This window comes from Colossoma macropomum, unplaced genomic scaffold (assembly GCF_904425465.1).
Source record: "Colossoma macropomum unplaced genomic scaffold, Colossoma_macropomum, whole genome shotgun sequence".
NCBI classification, from domain to species: Eukaryota; Metazoa; Chordata; class Actinopteri; order Characiformes; family Serrasalmidae; genus Colossoma; species Colossoma macropomum.
In genome coordinates, this window is record NW_023494799.1 from 39,615,498 (window position 1) to 39,629,020 (window position 13,523).

Sequence of the window (13,523 nt, forward strand, 5' to 3'; positions counted from 1 at the left end):
CACTGCGCTATGCTAACCCGGGAAAGCTATCAGCACTAGGGCTGATAAAATCTACTGAAACCGTGTTTGCCTGAAAAGATACGAGGAAAACGGAATGAATAAAAAAGGCACTGTGGAAGTTCAGCTGGGGGGATGTGGCGAAATGTGTAATGTCCCCTGCGCCGGTGGTACAGTCCATACACCGAACCCCCTTCATCCAGGCGCTGTGTAGCTCACCTCGGCTCTCACAGCGAAACTACGACGGTGGGAGCGGAAAACACAGCGGCGGTCGCGCATCTCACGTCGGGCTTGTTGTCAATGAAAGTCGCCGTGTTGCTGTCAGTGTGAGCTGAACTGCGGTTCTCTGAAGAACATGGACGGAGTGAGCAGCAACAAGAGCATGTCTTACAGTCGATGGAGTTACGACAGGTAAGGAGGCTGCGTTGCGTTTGACGGGCTACGTGTATTACTTTCGGTTCATTTTCCTCAGAGTGGCCGATTAAATGAGATGCGAGTCAGAATCGTTCATCTCAGCTCGGCTACTGGAGGAACCGATTCAGGCGACGCCAAGTTGTGAAGTGTGTTTGAAGTTATCAGGTTACACAGCGTTTTTCAGAGGTGCAGACTGTGCATCGAATAACAAATGAACTGCTTGGTCAGTGATAAATGGGCTGGCCATAGCTTCATTTTTCAAATCTGTTATTAATGTGTTATTTCCTTTGTGTTAACACTAGGCGTGTGACGATATGACATGTAATAACACAGCAATTGCCGTTAATAATAACAATAATAATAATAATTATAATAATAACATTTTACCACGACACTGTTGGGATATACAGGAGTTCTGAGTTCTACATAGATCCATTTCAGGCTTTGCATGGTGAAATGGTTCTTTATATTGATGGAAAATGTGTTGCATATGGTTCTACATAGAACCTTTTTGAAAATGGTTCTGTGTAGCACCAAAAAGGGTTCTGCTATTGTTATATTCTTGACATCGTAACAATAGAAGAACCCTTTTTGGTGCCGTATAGAACTATTTTCAAAAAGCTTCTATGTAGAACCATATGCAGCACCTTCTCCATCATGAAATGGCTCTATATAGAACTCATGGTTCTACACAGAAAGCTCATGGTTCTGCATAGAAACCATGAAGTGTTTCTGTAGATTCCTCATGGTTTTGTGTTGTGTTTTGGCTTTTTAAGGGGTTGATATCACAATATAAAGGATCCTAATGGATTTACAGGTGACCAATGCATTTGATGGTTTCCTGATGGGATCTAAAGGTGTTCAACAGGAAACTAGTGGTCTATATTGGACACAATCCTATCCGGCCCAGCATGCACGGCAACGCAATGTACGCTCTGACTATTCTATGCAATTCTATGCAATTCCACACCAGTCATATCACTAAACTCACTAGCTGCATTTCAGCTGCAGTTCAACCAATATAAACACCCAACATCGGCTCAGCAGCTCAGAAACTGAGCCCAAGGATTAAAGAACTTGCAGCAAAGAAAGGATGGCAGGTATCTAATTCAAGCAAATGGGCAGGAGATTTTGAATATTTCAGGTATTCATGTAATATTTCAAGGTCTACTACAAATGCAGGTATTTTACTGCTGGAGTTTTTGCGTATTTTTCGATAAACAATGGTCAGTTTGGGTTACAGCACAACATTAATTAACAATGAAATAAAAACGTTTTTTTCCTCTGGCCCACAGATTTGATGGGATTTTTTATATGGCCACTTTAGTGTTTGAGTTTGACACCCCTGATCTAGCACATCGAGTTTGATAGGTTAGCGCTGCCTTCCATGTCCTATGAAGGTGCTCCGATCAATAAGAGACTAAAACAGCTGTACAGACATCAGATAAAGGATAGGCTATGCATGACAGCCTCACACACAACTGTAAATGTGCATCTAAAAATCTGTGGTGAAGCCGCAGCTTGTGAGATGTGAAAACGTGAGACTCGACGCCTCATTTTGACATTTTTCACCGATTTTTTTGTCCTTAGTCATTAGAGTCCCCACAATACACGATCTGTCCTGAATGAAACCGCACACACTTTCAGATTATGCACGCGAACAAAAGTCCCGAGCAACAGTTCCGATTCTCAAAACCTCGCGTGAGTTTCTCACGAAACGCTACATTTCAGAATTTCTCACAAACTGACGTGACTTTATACCTAAACAAACACAGCAGATGACAGTGAGGCTGTGGCTGTGCTGGTGGTGTGCGCTTTCTGTAAACAAAAAGCCAAGCAGAAGAAAAAAAATGTGAATGAAAGACTCAGCAGGGCTGATACATACTGCCACGCAGGCTTGAGGTAAATTCATACATATATACATACGTATATACATAGACGCATGAGGTGAATACATACATAACTATGTCTGTTCACACTGACAAGTTCAGTTCAGCTCGGCTCTCATCAACATTATGTTTTACACCAGAGAATTAGCGTTTACCCCACACTACAGGATCTGAGGAAGACTGGATATATAGATATATACATATAGACACCCCACACCATAGGATAATCTGGGATAATCATTGCTTAAGATCACCCTGATATCGAGAGACCTTTTGTGATTGTTCGGAGGAGCATATAGGCCTCAAAATGGGCCCAGTTATCCTGTAGTATGGGGCCAAGCATAACGTGCAGTGACTGTATTTCAAAACATCCACTATAACAATATTGCGTGCATTAAATTCTGGCCAGTTAACACAGACTCAGCATGTGATGTATTTGGAGAGAAGCTATCTATTCGTTGGACTAGGGTTTACCTTATCAGACCAGTGTTGAAATGATAGGATTTCTGATTGGAAGGCCTAAAATGTATGTACAGTATTACCAATACTTCGCTGATGCGAATGGTTAGCCTCAAGGAGGACCCATCATGTCTTGAGGAGAGACAAAGGTGCTTGCACACTGCTCACTGTGTTGTTATCATATATATGTCCTTGAAATACATCTCATGTGTATTCACTAGGCACCCTCAGGTTAACTGCGGTCACCTCCTCCAGGATCTTCAGCCCATGCTCTTGCCTTATCTGCTTCGCCTCATCCGCTTAGAAACCCAAGACTGGATTGTTTGTACTGTGGGTGACATGCTTGAAGAATCGGTCGAAACCCAGGCTGTGATTGGTATTCTGTGTTTGCTGCTGGTCCAGAGAGACTGCAGAGCGAGCGAGAGAGAAACATCCACTGGTCTGCTGCTTCACTGCGTTTCTCTCTGGGCCTGATCTACAGCGGAGCGAGGACAGCACTGGAGCTGCCGTCCTCGCTCTCACTCACTCTGGCTCTTCCTCTCTTCCTCGCTGTCACCTTTTATGCTAAGAAGCGTCACATTCTGCTTGTGGCTGTTGTCAGGTGTGCACTGGTGAGAGATCAGGCATGAAGGTAAATGGAGAGTGTTCCTATGGTGAAGGCAATGCTTCAGAGAACATCCAAAGTCTCTTGTCTTCGCAGTGGGACGTTTATCCATCACTGAGCGCTGCTGTGAAAACCCATAATCCCTGAGCCCACATAATAATACACTGTACGTACAGCAGCACCTAAAGTCTTAAAAGGCAATTTGAGCTTGGCTCTCTTGAACGTTCACTAAACGAGTACCTTGAGGGAATACGAGCCCATACACTGACGTAAGTACAGCGAAGGGAAAAGCGTAGAGCGTTTTATTTAAAACGCCTTGAATCTCTTTTCAATCGCAACAGTGCCAGAATAGTTTGTTTCAGCCGTGGCTCAACACGTTCCAATTAGATGGGCCTTCTGGCTTCTGCCTGGTTTGTTACAGAGTGTTTCTGAGGTGTCTGCTTGGAATCAAAGATATGAGCACTGATTAGAATGTGTGCACGAAGGCGGTGGCCTTCTGCAAATGCTTGGTAATTCGCAGCCGTGCCCGGCAGGTCTGTAGCGTGCCTGCATTGTGTGGGATCAACAACGCTGAATACCCCGGATCACGAGCCAAGGTGTTTACCAGAGATACCATTCTAACTAAGCGTGCTCCAGTGGGCCTGGATAAGTGTTTCACATTTCTGCTAAAAGACATGTGAGTCTGCTCCAATTATCCAAATAAATGTCAAGTGATCTAATTAGTGTTCTGATTGGGATGCTGAAAAAGCCTCATAGCCACACAGCCTCTTTTCAGACCTGCTGTACACTGGCCATTAGTATTTTTTTTTGTTTTGTTTTTTTCCACTCAAGAGCTAAAAATCGTTGAGGAGCAATTAATTGATGCAATGATTAAGCCACAAAACAAGCCAACATGGTTCTTAACCCAATATGGTTCTCATACAACAAAGCAACTTGTGATCTCTGAGAAGAGCAAGACATAAAGATAAAATTAATTGCATCGGAGAAAAAAAAAACAATGGGAGAAATACATCAAAGACCTCCTTTACTGGAGTTCCTTTGGCAGATTCCCAGTAGATGTGGCTGGTAAACAGACTACAGATTCCCTAGAGATATCACTGGCAAATAAATAACACAAAATTCTCATTAGATCCACAGATCAAAGTGATGAACGCCTTTTCTAAGATCAAGCAGAAGCTAATCTGTGCCTAGCGATCATCCTATGACTCATACAGTCAGAACAAGGCATTTGTGGGGTTAATGTCTTTAGGGGTCAGATGAGTACAGACAATGCGTCACAGGTACGGATGCTGAGGTAAGAGGTCTCCAGCAGAGGACGTCATCTTCGCTTTAGGAACAATGAAGCCCACACTGTAATCCTTAGCTGTGCAGTTACCTCCAATCTCGCAGCGTTACTGTTAAACCCTTCCCTTCAAAAATATTGCTTGGGACAGTGTGTATTAGGACAAACGTAATTGTTAAACAATGTTGGCCGACTGGCTTTGATATGGAAATGAGCTTTTAAAGGTGATATATATGACATTTTAGACATTAATATAGCAGCAAACAACCATTTTCTGTGTACATAAATAGTGGTGTAATGGCGACCTGAGTACAGAATGAAGTCACGCTGCCTCTGCATGTGCTGTAATCCAAGCTTCTCTGGTTTTTTTTTGTTTTTGTAACCGGTCCGGCCGCCCTGTGAAAACGTTGGCCCTCCCCATGTTTTGTTTTGCCCTCTCCAGACAGTGACCACCTGATGATTCTGCTGTATTTTTTGTAAATATAGACATTGCTACTCCTGCTTTTCCCCTTTTTCCGTATCTTATACTAATGATCCAGTCTCATTCTCTGCTGTTATTGTGTGCTGTCCAGTGTTGTCCAGAGGAGGATGGATTCCCCTTTTGAGTCTTGGTTCCTCTCATGGTTTCTTCCTCTTGCTCTTAGGGAGTTTTTTCTTGCCAGTGGTTTGCTCATGGGGGCTTGGACCTGGATTTTTCTGTAAAGCTGCTTTGTGAAAAAGCTGCCTTTTGTAAAAGCACTACATAAATAAACTTTGACTTGACTTGACGCAGCATGCATGCGCAATTTTAGGCAGAATGAAATTCGAATAAGAAGCTGAGGTGCAGGAATGTAGTCTAGCTGCTGCACCTTTTAAGGTGGAACGGGAAAATTTGAACAAGAAGCTGGTGAAAAAGAAGTTGACTTCAGCTTAATTGAGAGTTGAAATGCATGGAAAGGGATGAGGAGGTCGCTCCTGTTGGACAGGCAGGTAATATTAACATTCCCAGTATTGCGATTGGGATTTAAATGTGATTCTTTTCTAAGTGAAACTCCAGGTGTTTTTTTTTTTGCTAAATTTCCCTACTTAAATCTTAAGACAACTTTGAATAATGTATGATAAAATTAAAATTGCAGCTATTGCAGTTTGAAAAGTGCACTCCTTGAAATTGTCACTGTTAGAAATAGAGGCACTTTGCAGGTACAATTTTCATTCATCAATGTACAAACAATGTAAATATAACCTTAAAGGTACAGCAGTGGTTTTAAGGTCCAATTGTGCACCTTAAATAAGTTCTTCCCAGTGGAAAAGTATGTATTTTTACTTTTTCATAACCAACAATAATGAAATATAAAGCCTGGAGATGAGACGGGGTGTGTTGAGTCAATACAACTTAGAAAATATGGTTTCAGTGGATTTTTGTACAGTTATGATCCCTGACTAAAGGTACAGAGATGGAGCCTTGAGGGAAGGGTACTAAGCTGTCACTGGGGCAGTGCCCATCTTGTCACTGGGGTGGTTCCCTCAAGGGTGCATCTCATTACACCCTAAATAGGCTGTACGCTGAGCTTTTGATTAGCCCTGTTCATCAAACCAATTAGCCTTAGTCCAGCAAAGTAAAACTGACCTCCGCCTACACGCTGTCCAGTGGTGTAATTAATGTGTGGCTAAGCAAACAACAGTCGCCCTCTTCTATTGACTTTTGGGAGCACAGAGGCCTCAGTATGACAGAACGGAGAGGATTTATAACACTTAAGCTCATGAAGCCGATACTGGTGCACCACAAGAGCCGCACTGACCTGTGTGTGTGAGAGTGACCTGTATTTATGCATGTGCCAAGACGTGTCCCTCTGCTTCGGCCCCTGACACCATGTCAGCCTGCAGTTGAATCACTTTCAACTTGTTTCTGTGGTAACCGCACAGATATGCAGGGCTAAAGTAAACCTCCTCCGTTCCGCTAACATGCAGTACCAGACCAGTGAGAGCGCTGCGCATCAAGATGATGGCCTCCAAGCATTTTTCCTTATGGAAGAGAAAGTGTTGAGAGTGGTCAGTCTTTGTTTTCGCATAAGATCAGTGAATAGAACTTATGGCTCAGAGGCATTTCTGCTGTATGTACTTCATGCTGGTTTGTGGTGTAGTCAAATCTGCTTCGGCCTGTGGTGAAAAAGCTCAGCAGGTTTCAACTTTATGTAAATGAATGCGGCTGCTGCGCTGCGTTTAGCCAGTCAGGCAACGGTAAACTGGTCTTCATCACAAAGTGAGTTCACAGAGGAAAAGCTCTCTTTCTCTTCTCTCGATCCCTGATAGTTAACATAATAATGAAAATATCTGTTTTTCACAGAGCTGTTGACAGTGAAGATTTGGCGAGAAGACATTTGTTTAGATGAAGTTTATGTGGTTCGAGTGTCCAAAACCATACAGAGCTCATAGGTAGCTAGCTAACTCGCTAGTGAGGTTGAGCAAATGAACGTTCTAGTTTGTGTGGAGGACACATGCATTCTGAAAATGTGGCGAGCAGAGATATCCAGTGCAGTGGAATGCGGCAAGAAAAACTGCAGGTGGACGTGTACTGGATGTATGGATGTGCCTTACCAGTAATTTTGATATTGGAGTATACGCAAGAGTCAACCCCTCAAAATCCCAGGCGTGTTACACACTAAGACTTATTATTGTAGGTTATTGAAGTGTGCAATTAAACTTTTGGGTCCCGGTGGGCCCTAGGCATTTAAGGGTTTAATGAATGGACATCTGATTATCTGATTATTAAGGGAAAAGTACTTTGTCAGAAGTTATTGTATGGCCAGAGAGTTACCCTTTAGGTGTTAGTTTCAGAGTAAAAAAAAAACTAAAAACTGTAGCACAAAAATGTAGCAGCAAGCACATGAAAATGTGTTTTAGTAAATAATTTCTTCTATGATGATGATACTGGAAGTAGCCAAATAGTAATGTGCCGCTGGGCCGGTTTTGCATGTGTATATGAGGTCACTGAGGCCATCTTGTTGAGAGTGCATGTCTACAGTCAGTCTCTCAGTTTTTTTTTTTTTTTAGTTGTATTACATGTATTAAATGGTTAATGCCTCAAAATGCTACCTCACAGAAAGTTGAAATTATTATGAATACACTGTCTGATGCCTAAAATGTTGTTTTACGACAGCTTTGGGCTATTTTTGAGCTCTTTTTTTAAATCATGGCTGACAGTTACTGTTACCACCATTACATACAGTTATATGCAAACGTTTGGGCACCTCTAGCCAAATCACATATATTTGTAATGATAAGAAGTATTTTAAAAATAACACCTTTCTGCAGATATTAATGCACAGCTGCTTTGGGTTGACTTTAACTTAGAAAAAAGTTTAACTTTAGAAAGTTTCACCTGATTACTACACTCTGAAAACAGATGGTTCTTCAAGGGTTCATTAGTAAAGAAAATGGTTCTATATAAAACCATGAACACTTAAAGAACACTTTGCATGATTAAAGCGTTCTTTGCATCATGAAAGCGTTCTTCAGAATGTGCTGTAGTTGGTTTTATTTAGAACCTTTTTGAAAAGGGTTCTATGTAGCACTCAAAAGGGTTCTTCTACATTTATAATGTCAAGCTTGTAACAATAGACCCTTTTGGTGCCGTATAGAACCCTTTTCATCCCTTTAATCATGCAAAGGGTTCTTTAAGTGTTCATGGTTTTATATAGAACCATTTTCTTTACTAAGGAACCCTCGAAGATCTTTTTTTTTTGTGTGTGGAGTTTGCCTGTTCTCCCCGTGTCTGTGTGGGTTTCCTCCGGGTACTCCGGTTTCCTCCCACAGTCCAAAAACATGCAGTCAGGCTGATTGGACGTGCTGAATTGCCCCTAGGTGTGAGTGTGTGTGTGAATGTGTATGTCTGTCTGTCTGCCCTGCGATGGACTGGTGACCTGTCCAGGGTGTATCCTGCCTTCCGCCCAATGACAGCTGGGATAGGCTCCAGCACCCCACCGCGACCCAGAAGGATAAGCGGTTTAGATGATGGATGGATGGATGGATGTGAAGAAATCTGAGTCAGTCAGTTTTTCTGCAGTTATTTCACATCAAACCACTCCGAATGACTTTTTTACGTCTCCCGTTTTATCCTGTTCTCCCCTCTAAATGCAGGAATTGTGTTTTCGTGCTGGTTATCCTGAAGTCTTTTTGGGATCACAGTGTTCACTACATTAGGACGCATACACTAATATTTAGCTGTGATCTCAGAGCTCTTTCATGTCAGAATGCAACATGAGCACCGTCGATTGTTTGGCCAAGCGGGGTGTCTCTAAGCCTAATTGGATCTCATGCTGATTTAATCTAAAGGGTGGCAGTTCAGATTCTTTGCAGGACCTTTTCTCTCCAAATAGCAAATCTTGGATCACCTTTGAATTTTTTTTAAAGCCATTCATGGTCGACAGTTACATGGAAGGTGTTGTGAGCAAAAGGCTTTTCCCTGAAGGACACATGGGATGGGCAGAGGAGGCCGCTGCACTGCGCTAATTAACGTCTTGGCTATATAGAGCCTCTTCTGGGAACTGGCACATGTGAAAAGAGAATATTATAGCTGAGAATTTTATAGCAGAAAGAGTGAATGCAAAATTTAGGTTAGACAGAGAGTTTCTTGTTACATTAACAAACTGCCTGTCTCTTTCTACAGATCTCAGCGCCCTGACACCAAGCACTGTCAGTCTTGTAGTGCCGTATATGATCCTGTAATGAGAATACACATCTGAAGACAGCTGTGAGGGAAGTGTGGATGGGAATGTAGACTGAATATGGTGGGAACTAACTGAGTTCGAAATTGCTAAACCAGTCCAACACCTTTTGAAGCAAAGCCTTCAATGTAGGAACAATTTTTAACACGCCTGTCGTTAGTGCCACGGATGTAGCTTGGCTGAAAAGTCTGCAAATGAGACAGTGTAGTCTGTAATGTGTTTCAAGTGTGCAGAGAACACATTACACACATCACAAATACACATGACCTCTTCACAGAGAAAACTGTTCAGTTAAATAAATGGTTAAAAATCAGATTTGCACTATTTTGCAGTCTTTCTAGATGTAGTAGATCAGCATGTTTGGAGTCCAGATTTTGCTTCTTTAGTTTAGGACTGGGCTGGTGAGGCTAAGATTGCTAAAAAACCTCTAGAACGCAGTTGTCACCCAAATAGCCCAAATTGTTTCGGTAAAAATGCATCACCAAAACTGCCCAAACTGCATCCAGGTCTTTATTAAGGTTGGACAGACTTGTCGATGTGGTTTAAAGCACATAATCCTAGGTCTTAGGATCAAGACAACAGGATCTGTATTCACAAACCACCTCAGGAGCAGGAGTGGTGATCTAGAATCTACGTTTGTGATAGTAACTGCATAAATATGGAGAAATCTGATCCAACATCAGCCCTGCTTTGTGAATACCAGCCTGAAATGGCTGCTCGTAATGGCAAAGTACGACTTAATGAGGACCTGAATGTGGTTTGAGTGGGTTGAGAGAAGTTATCGTGGTGTATTTTTACACAGACTGTTTGGGTGACTATTGAATGGCTGAACCAGAGGTAAAAAAGTTAATTGCTGAAAGACTTTGAGTTACTCAGTATTATTTATGTGATTTCTAGTAAATTTTCATTGAATCAGGTAGTGCTAAAGAAGCATGTAAGCTAAGGAGCGTACTGAACGCAGCTACAGAGGACAGTGTCATTACTATTCAGATGATTGGTTCAGTGTTAATTTGATATTTCATTGTGCCAAAATTTTCGACTTTTTTCTCTTGTTGGCCGAAATTTCAGTGAATCCCTACTTTTGAGCTATTACAATAGGAGCACTTCAGTGACATATTGATGTTCCGATTAGATGGACAATCTGTGCACCTGAACACAGGGTGACTGAACACAGGTGCACCTGCTTGCTTGCTCTCACTTGCCAAAGAATGTATCTGACTATTGAAGCGCAAGGGATATATAATTTTCCACCATACCTAAAAAGACCGTTCAAGGTTATTGTACTTGAGCCATTCAGTAGGCGTGGAATGATGCACAAGATTCACAATACAGGGTTCACGCTTAGCTATTCGGCATCTATTCTGGTGAACTGTGCTCAGACATGAACTAGAAACATATCACATATCAGCATCAGCCCACAGTCCATATATCAGTGCATCCCTAAGAAAAAAACAGTTTTCACATCACATACTTAAGTTATTAGCATTTAATCTTTACTTTGGTATTAGGTTGATAGCTAGTATTCTGGCTAAGTGCTCTGCCTCCATCAGCCATCTACCTGTGCTCTGCCTGAAAGGGAGGAAAGTGATGTATCCTTACCCAAACATCCCTACCTGTGACATTCTAACAGAGCAGTAAAACAGTCTCAGGCCAGTTTAATGCTGCGCTATGTAAGATTTGGAGATTTGGAGACTCTCTGGTGGAAATGTGGAAATACAGCCAACATACAGAAGAACGGTTTGTAACTTAGATTGTGTTTTGGAGGTAATTATGCTGTGTTTTACATTTGAAGCATGGATTTTATACAAAAAGAACTCCACCACACACCAAAATCATTAAAAACTGGAAAAATTGATGTTTTTTCCTAAATTAAAGAAATAGAAATGGATCTTGAACATCTTCTGTTGACCTTTAATGCTTCTGCTTTGAACCTCTGCATATCCACCCTTTACCATTTTTCAGGAGGATATATGTGTGATTCAGTTTTAAGAGGAGTTGGCAGTTGTAATAGCTGCCTAGTCATTTGCCTGTGGAGAATACAGAGGGTAAACAAATTAGGCTTCACAGGGTGAATTATATCCATATCTGTGCATGGATACTAATAGTAACAATCCTTTGCTTATACGCATGAAGACCTTGTTAATAAAGCCTTGGAGGTGTTTACCTCAGCTAACCGTTCCCTTCGTTTGTCACCAATGGCAATTTAATTAGAACTTCTGACAAATCTTTTAAGCTTTCACAGCTATCACTCCTTATGACAGCTGTAGGCTGCCGGTATCCATCTGTTGGATTCATTGAGTTTGTGTAACTATTCCTTTCAGAGATTTATTATACACTGTGCTTGATGATTTACCAGGGGGAATGCCAGGTGACTGCTTTATTAATTAGCTTTCGATTGATTGGTACTCGTGTAATAGTGTCTGGTACTGAGAGACCGTCTACCATCAGGAACCTCTGCAGAACTGTTGGCTAAGCAGATTGTTCTGAAAGAAAATTCTCATGATACTAAAGCTTCATGATACATTTCTGTGTCCTTATTAAAGAACTAGTTTTGATGCCATTGCGAATGTTGATTATTGCTAATGTTTATTATTCATTAATAATGAATGAAGGCTAACTGATCACTAGTTAGCTCTTAGCATGCTAAATAAGTTGCCCCCCCCCACCCCATCCTCCGTTTCTGGCTTCAACAGCCTCCACTCCTCCTTTCTTCTGGCAAGATTTTTCACAGAATTTTGGACAGTGTCTGTGGGAAGTTGTGCCTGTTTAAAGGTGCACTTATGAGGTCAGGCACTGTTGTTGGACGATAAGGCCTGGCTTGCAGTCGACGTTCCAGTTCATAGCAAAGATGTTCAGTGAGGTTGAGGTCAGGGCTCTGTGCAGGCCAGTAGAGTTCCTCCACACCAAACTCAAACCATGTCTTTATGGTAAACTGTTTCAACAAACTCGGAAGCATACGTGTCTAGAACGTCTTTGCATGCTGTAGCATTAACATTATCCTTCACTAGAACTAAGGCTAGCCCAAACTCCTCCTCCACCAAACTTTACTTCTGGCACTGTGCATTCCAGTAGGTACTGTTCTCCTGGCATCTGTCAAACCCAAATTTGCCCATAAAACTTGCAGATGGTAAAATGTGATTCATCTTTCCAGAGATAATGTTCCTACTGTTCCAGAGTCCAGTGCCGGGGTGCTTTACACTCCAGTTGATGCTTGGCATTGTGATCTTAGCCTTCTGTGCAGCGTTCTTGTACTGATGTTGCTTCCAAAGGCAGTTTGCAACTCAGTAGTGAGTGATGCAACATAGAACAGGCAATTTTTATGCACTATGATTTTTACGCTTCATAGACATTTTGTTTCACCATAATAGCACTTACAGTTGACTAGGGCAGATCTAGCAGGGCAGATATTTCACGAACTGACTTGTGGCAAAGGTGGCATCCTACGACAGTCCCACGTTTAAAGTCACCGAACTATTCAGTACGACCAAGTCTACTGCCACTGTTTGTTTATGGTGATTGCATGGCTATCTGCTTGATTTCATACAGTTGTCAGCAATGGCGTGACTGGAACACCTGAACTCAATAATTAGGATGTCCACATACTTTCGGCCATATAGTATATATGTTAGCACTACTGGCCAAAGTATCCCTTTAAGACTGTGCTCTCCTACAGTTCAGGGTGATGGGTATTTGTTATGGATGCAGATTTTTTGCCTCAAACACATGATCGGTAATCCACCAGGTTTATTATTTTGACTTTTGCATATCTGTGAAGCAATATTACGATGTAAATAACGTGAGGCAGGTAACTGTTCTCACACTGCATTTTAATGCTGGTAGACCTATATCAAATAATTATGTTGTAGCATAATTATACATGAATAATTGTGCTAAGTTGCCAGTTGTCTCATTTGATCCATGTTACCTAAATAAGCTACTGAGTTTTTGTTTCAAGTCGCTGATTAAAGGGCGCCAGTTAGGTCACCCCTTAACCGCCTATGGCAGACGCAAAAAAACGCAGCTATTTCTGGCAGTGGGTAGCGCTGTCGCCTCACAGCAAGAAGGGCCTGGGTTCGATTCCCAGCCGGGTGACCAGGGTCATTTCTGTGTGGAGTTTGCCTGTTCTCCCCGTGTCTGCGTGGGGTTTCCTCCGGGTACTCCGGTTTCCTCCCACA

The 13,523-nt window shown here is 42.0% G+C and overlaps 1 protein-coding gene across 1 annotated transcript in view; it reads left to right on the top strand.

The window, feature by feature from the left end:
• The first annotated feature begins 245 nt into the window (after window positions 1-245).
• tub (TUB bipartite transcription factor) overlaps window positions 246-13,523 on the top strand; it is a 138,762-nt gene continuing 125,484 nt past the window's right edge. The window contains exon 1 of the mRNA XM_036586166.1: window positions 246-408. Within this exon, the coding sequence (XP_036442059.1) occupies window positions 353-408 (56 nt within the window). The 5' untranslated portion in view covers window positions 246-352. The remainder of the gene's footprint in view (window positions 409-13,523) is intronic.